Here is a 5861-nt window from a genome sequence, read left to right as displayed (position 1 = left end):
TAGGTGCATTTAACCGACATCTGTTGCTGGCCTGTATAGATTCCTCAGCAGACAGAAATGTTAGGAAACATAGAAGCAGAAAAACGCAAATAAAGTGGGGGGGAAAAATGTTCGTATCTTTGATTGGTCGTAACACGAGGAGCCAGCGTACATGACTGTTAGACCGTCAACGTATGTAGAAACCCCCCCCTTTTTTTTAATCGCTCTCTGGGCGCGGGTGTGTGTCAGTCAGCTGATGTAAGAGGAGGGCAGGTTCAACATGCCCGACGGTGAGAGAGTCAGCAGGCGCAGCTAAGTGGGAGAAACAAAACCACAGCAACGACAACAAGTCTGCGAGCGAAACACCGCGAAGACACGGGATCCGGAGAGGACAGCGGACACACACACAGAAAGAAGAGGTAAGAGGAACAAAGTGCAATAGTTTCCTCGGCTCGGCTGTGACAATCGTGAGGCAGGGTGACTTCTGAAGGCTCAAACACACTGTTGCGCAACAGCGGTTCCGCATTAGTCGTCCGAGTTGATTTTTCGGTCGCCACGGTGTTTACCGTCGGGTAACCGGGTTGGCCGAGGGCGCTGCTGCCCGGCGCAGCTCAACTAAACCGCACAAGTGGGACTTCATTGCTTCATTGTCCGCTACTACGCGTCCCGTTCCGGGGTGGGGGGGCACACACACTACGGCCTGTAACCACGGTTACCATTTTTAATTGTAATTAGCGCTTTTTTTCTTTTTTTAAATAATAAGTAGCCGCTCGACGACGGTCGTGTGTTTCCCTTGGTGCACATGATTGGGACACTGATTGTGAGACTGATACGGACGCGTTGTGCGGCTGCAAACAATGTTCGTGCTTTTCCTTCCTGTTTACACAGGCGCTTTTCTCATAATTGGTTAGCTTACATTCATTTCATTGTTATTGTTCTGTCACGTCGTTACGCTGCTAAGCCTGTCTTTTTTGCACTCACGTTGTCGTTTGTTTACTGCTGTTTTTACACAGTTGGGGCTGCGTTGTAACTGTATGTTGCGTTTACGTCTCTTTTTTTTTTTTTTTTTTTTTTTTTAAATAGTACAATAATGGCATTTTACCCCGCTGTATTGTTGTGTTGGTCTGTGGGGTTGGGGGGGGGGGGGGTCACTCGGGTTTACACTGCTGCTGCGATCAGCTGTGTTTGTTTGTTTTTGTGCTGCTTGTTTGTTTTGAACAGTCGTCCTCGCGCCCTCTTTCTTTGTTACCGTATGCAGTTCCGCTGCTTTCTCGCTACGGACGCTTTCGTCTGCGTGTCCCGTGTGTTTTGTTTTTCGTTTGTTTGCGTTTTCCGTGAGCGCGAGTCGCCGAGTGTGTGTGTCCGTGTGTCTGCGTGTGCGCTTTGTTGTGACGGCTGCGGACCAACATGGCAGCCCGTGTTTACAGCGCAGCGCAGCGGAGCAGAGCGTCTGCGCGCCGCCGCCGCTCGTGCCCGTGGAGACACAAAGAGCGCGCGCACTCTTCATCTGTAAGGCAGAGGGGAAGAGAGAGAGAGGAAAATAAAACAAAACAAAAACAGCACATTAATAAGAAAAACATGTTAACGTGCGTGGTCATCTGTGGCGAATGTTGTCTCCATTATTCGATCGTTTATGTTATGACTCCTCCAGTTTGGTGTCTTTGTTTGTTGCCGGGGAATTATTTGGATCAACACAACACATTACACGATTTGTTCTGGTACTTTCCGTGGAAGTAGAGCGCTGTAAATACGGCTACATTTTGAAATTTGGAAATGTGGGGATTTATGGAACTTAAGCAGCAGTTGTTCTTTCATATGTATACCGCTGGTGAGCTCTGTGTGTGTGTGTGTGTGTGTGTGTGTGTGTGTTTTTCAGGAGGCCTCTCTATGATTCTGTTGCACCACCGTATGCAAAACAAAATACTGAAAGACCCCCCCCCCCACACACACACACACACACACACACACACAGAGTGGGTTGTGAGGTTGATGCTCTAAAGCCACTTCAGCCACTTGAAACCCAGCCAGTCATCCATGGCCACTCTAGAGGACTTTTTTTTTTTTTTTTTTTTTTTTTTTTTTAAATTTATGTCCTAATGCACCTTACAAACGACATTCTTTGCCTTTTCTCACACGTTCAGTGGTGGGGGTTGGATGCTTTCCTGGAAATCCTACAAACCCATATCTGGTATCCTTTTTTCTCTGGGTGTCACGAGAGCGTGCGGTCCTTTACACCGATGCTAACTGTTGCCGTTGCAGTGAAGCCGCACGTCTTGCGCCTTTGACCCTCCCGTTGCCATCTGGTTGCTGTGCTGCAGTGCAGTAATATAGAAAGCTGAAGCTGCACCAGCAGGAGAAACTAGGAAGCGGCATCGTGGGTTTGAGAGCCGCAGTGCAAAGTGACCCTGGGCTGCAGACCCGTCCGCTTTCTGCAGCCAGTCGCAGCGCTGCTCGCAAGTCTGATCTCTCACTGTATTTGAGACACGTGGGCTTTGGAGTGTGTAACAATCCCCCTTACCACGCTGTATGTTTCCTGGTAAAAATCTGTTCCATTTACCCCATGATTGTTTCTGATTGGAGGGGGTGCGGTGGCGTAGCAGGTTTGGCCGGGTCCTGCTTTCTGGTGGGTCTGGGGTTGGAGTCCCGCTTGGGGTGCCTTGTGATGGACTGGCATCCCGTCCTGGGTGTGTCCCCTCCCCCTCCAGCCTTACGCCCTGTGTGTTGTCGGGTTAGGCTCCGGCTCACTGCGACCCTGCTTGGGACAAGCAGTTTCAGACTCTGTGTGTGTATCTGATTGGAGTATTTCCTGTACTCTTGAGTGCATCCAAGTAACATGTTACTGATTTAGAATTTTGGTAAACATGTAAGCTGTTGTAAAAATAATTAGTGCCCTTGATGTGTTGTTGCCGTTTTTTGTGTTCCCAGCTCTGCAGTGACCTGCTGGCTGATCTGCTTGTTGGCGCCGAGTCGTAACTGAGAACACCGGGATGGGACGGATCTTTCTGGACCACATTGGCGGGACACGCCTCTTCTCTTGCGCCAACTGCGACACCATCCTGACTAACCGCTCCGAGCTCATATCCACACGCTTCACCGGGGCCACGGGACGCGCCTTCCTCTTCAACAAGGTATACTTCACCGCTCTGCTCCATCTGTCCGGGAGTTAAATTGAGCAGCTTGGCTGTGATGCATGTTTGTCACCTGCAGGTCGTGAACCTGCAATACAGCGAAGTGCAGGATCGCGTGATGCTCACCGGCAGACACATGGTGCGCGATGTCAGCTGTAAGAACTGCAACAGCAAACTAGGCTGGATCTACGAATTTGCCACAGAGGACAGCCAGCGCTACAAGGAGGGCCGCGTCATCCTTGAGAGGGCGCTGGTGAGGGAGAGCGAAGGCTTTGAGGAGCATGTCCCCTCTGACAACTCCTGATGCCCCAACCGTGGCTCTCCCTGCCCCCTCCTGCCTGCACACGTTGCTGCTTCTCCATTGACAGTTGTCATTTCCAGCATCTGTCCTCTGGTCCAGACACATCTCAGTGCCTCGTCTCTGTGTCCCACCAGCACTAATACTGTGGTGTTGTCATACTGAGAGCGATTTTCTCTTGGATCTGGCCTGCTAACACAGCTACCTGCCATTCATATGTGAGAAAGGGGGTCAGGTGTGGGAGACAGCAGTGCGATCACATTCTTCCTTGGAGATTGCCATGTGGAAACGCAGGCTTCATGCCTTCTGCAAGATGAATTGGCATCCACCTAAAGTCTTGTGACATCAACATTCTTCGACGCTGTAGCTTTGAGCACCACGTCTCTAAAACCAGAGCTGCTGCAGTCCGTGGAACAGAATAAAGTGCTTATTTCACAGTGCTGCAAGTTTCTCGGAGTGGATATGTAAACGTTATGGTAATGTGTATCGTGACTTATGGAGAGCGAGCAAAGCCTTGTAGTTTTGGTTCTGACCAGTTCAGCCCCTAGTAAGTGCTTTCAGACATTGCATGTGTGTGCAACTGCATGCATGTACATCTTGTCTTATGTGGTGCTGTGCTAAGAGGGAGTCCTTGTGTTTTTAATGTAGCGCATTCTAATCCTCTTCCTGTCCACCTGGTTAGTATTTAATGGGGTACATCTGTCCTGGGAGGGAGTTCAGTGGTCATCTTGAGTACCAATCACTCTGATCATCTTGTCCGGCCCATTTTCATTTGACGGAAACAGCCATCATTTGTGTGTTGTTACTTTAAATCTCCTCAGATTTTATGTTAATGAATAAGGGTTGATATTTTTAGTCATAAAGTGAATAGTGAAGGTTTTTCTTTTCTGGGTTTCTGTTGTAGTGACACTTTCTAAATAAAATAACCATGTTAAATGTGTTTTGCTTGTCTTTCTTTTGTAAATATCAGCCAGGGATGCTGACAACTTTAAATGGTATTTTCTCAGCCTAATTTGACAAAGAATCTGACTCAATGAGCCGACATGGTTATAGTCCTCAGGCATTCAGGTGCCTTCTAAACCGAGTACTGCTTTAAACTTTTATTTACAATCTTAAGTTTACAGCATTATCCTTTTATCATGGCTGTACTAAGTGAACAAGTTAAAATCAAAGGAAAGCTTTATTTTATTAATTTTTAAAATCAAGCATTTCCTGGGTCACAAGCCTTGATCCTTAACCAGTATTTCACTTGACTTTTGAAATTGACTTTTAGGGAATTTTAACAGCAGAAAAGGTGCGGTGATCTGAATAAAGGGGGTTTGAAAGCCCAGCAGGTCATTCTTTGTCGACTCTGGAAATGGTGAGAGTCCAGCAGCAGCTCTGCTGGGAACAGCGTTAGCGCAATGGAAGCACTTGCCGGTGCAGTACAGCAACCCGGACACTAGATGGCAGCAGAACTCTGTATTCATAGCTTCGCCCAAAAATGTCTTTCCGAAAATCTTTCGTATTTACTAACTGCAAGATCCCCCACTTAACGCCTTTAATTCAGTTTTAGTGAAAAAACAAAAAAGCGAATAAATTTATACCTTAGAGGAGAACATTAGCAGAGGTACTCAGGCACTCAAACTGACCCGTTTACACCCACCTAACCGCCCTAAAACACTATAAACAGTAATTTAGCATTAAGTATGCAATGATTACGCCTCATTCTATTTTGACTGAGGGTGTTTAATGATTTTTTTCCCCAGCTTCTCATGTTTTTACTTCACAGACATCCTGCCTCCGCAGACTGCTGAACTGAACTCCACTACACTGGCTCCTCGGTTCATGAACACAGCTGGGACTGGAGGTCTGTTTGTAACCTGATTTGTTCGTAACTCCAAAATCTCTTATCACTGAGTTACAGTCATTAAAGGCTACATCGGTATCAATATCCCCCCCCCCCATTTATTCACAGGTTCAGTTTTGTAAAAGCCTCAGGTAAAGCTATAAAAGCAACCCAGTTCTTCCATCCATCCATCAACAATTGCTTCACGGCCTCCTATTCAATGTTGATTGCTGAACATTTCAGCACATAAGCATGTACAACATTTGTAAGTTTCTGGCAACTGTAAGCCTTATTATCTACACAGTCAATAAAAGCTTAATAATACAGATGTTCCTCGATTTATATACAGGTTAGATTCAGTGAAGATCTTGTCTTTAACTATAATAAATCATTTGAAAGACTGACTTTTTTTCATCTTATTGTATATTTACAGTGAAACTAAATGGAAATGACGGAAAATAAAAATGCCTCGTCTGCACAAATTTGTGTTCCATGACAATTGTAGAGAAATTCATCCCATAAACACATGCTGCATTGCCCATCGTGTTGTTGTTCGCCAGCAGTATCAAGCAATAGACAGGAGCTGTAAACAGTGTGTAAACGAGTTGAATCACGGCAGTTCTACCCT

At 46.5% G+C, this 5861-nt stretch overlaps 1 protein-coding gene across 3 annotated transcripts; it reads left to right on the top strand.

Annotated features, from left to right (window-relative positions):
* Positions 1–212: 212 nt before the first annotated feature.
* On the top strand, positions 213–4345 carry LOC108929225 (protein yippee-like 5). Of its 3 annotated transcripts, none has more exons than XM_018743593.2 (3): positions 213–398; positions 2905–3107; positions 3187–4345. In XM_018743593.2, the coding sequence occupies exons 2-3, from the start codon at positions 2967–2969 to the stop codon at positions 3409–3411; spliced, it is 366 nt and encodes a 121-aa protein (XP_018599109.1). In that variant the 5' UTR covers positions 213–398; positions 2905–2966; the 3' UTR covers positions 3412–4345. The 3 variants fall into 3 exon arrangements, with proteins under 3 accessions (XP_018599109.1, XP_029104329.1, XP_029104291.1); XM_029248496.1 differs by lacking the exon at positions 213–398 and adding an exon at positions 767–838; XM_029248458.1 differs by lacking the exon at positions 213–398 and adding an exon at positions 864–885.
* The last annotated feature ends 1516 nt before the right edge of the window (positions 4346–5861 follow it).

The sequence above is a fragment of the Scleropages formosus genome, chromosome 1, assembly GCF_900964775.1.
Source record: "Scleropages formosus chromosome 1, fSclFor1.1, whole genome shotgun sequence".
Lineage (NCBI taxonomy): Eukaryota > Metazoa > Chordata > Actinopteri > Osteoglossiformes > Osteoglossidae > Scleropages > Scleropages formosus.
This window is presented reverse-complemented; position numbering and strand designations above follow the sequence as displayed.

What these genes read in the sequence shown, in the direction of transcription:
- LOC108929225 (XM_018743593.2), top strand. Translation starts at nt 2,967, where the DNA reads ATGGGACGGATCTTTCTGGACCACATTGGCGGGACACGCCTCTTCTCT. An exon ending in GCGCCTTCCTCTTCAACAAG is followed by an intron (nt 3,108 to 3,186) that starts GTATACTTCACC and finishes TGTCACCTGCAG; the next exon opens with GTCGTGAACCTGCAATACAG.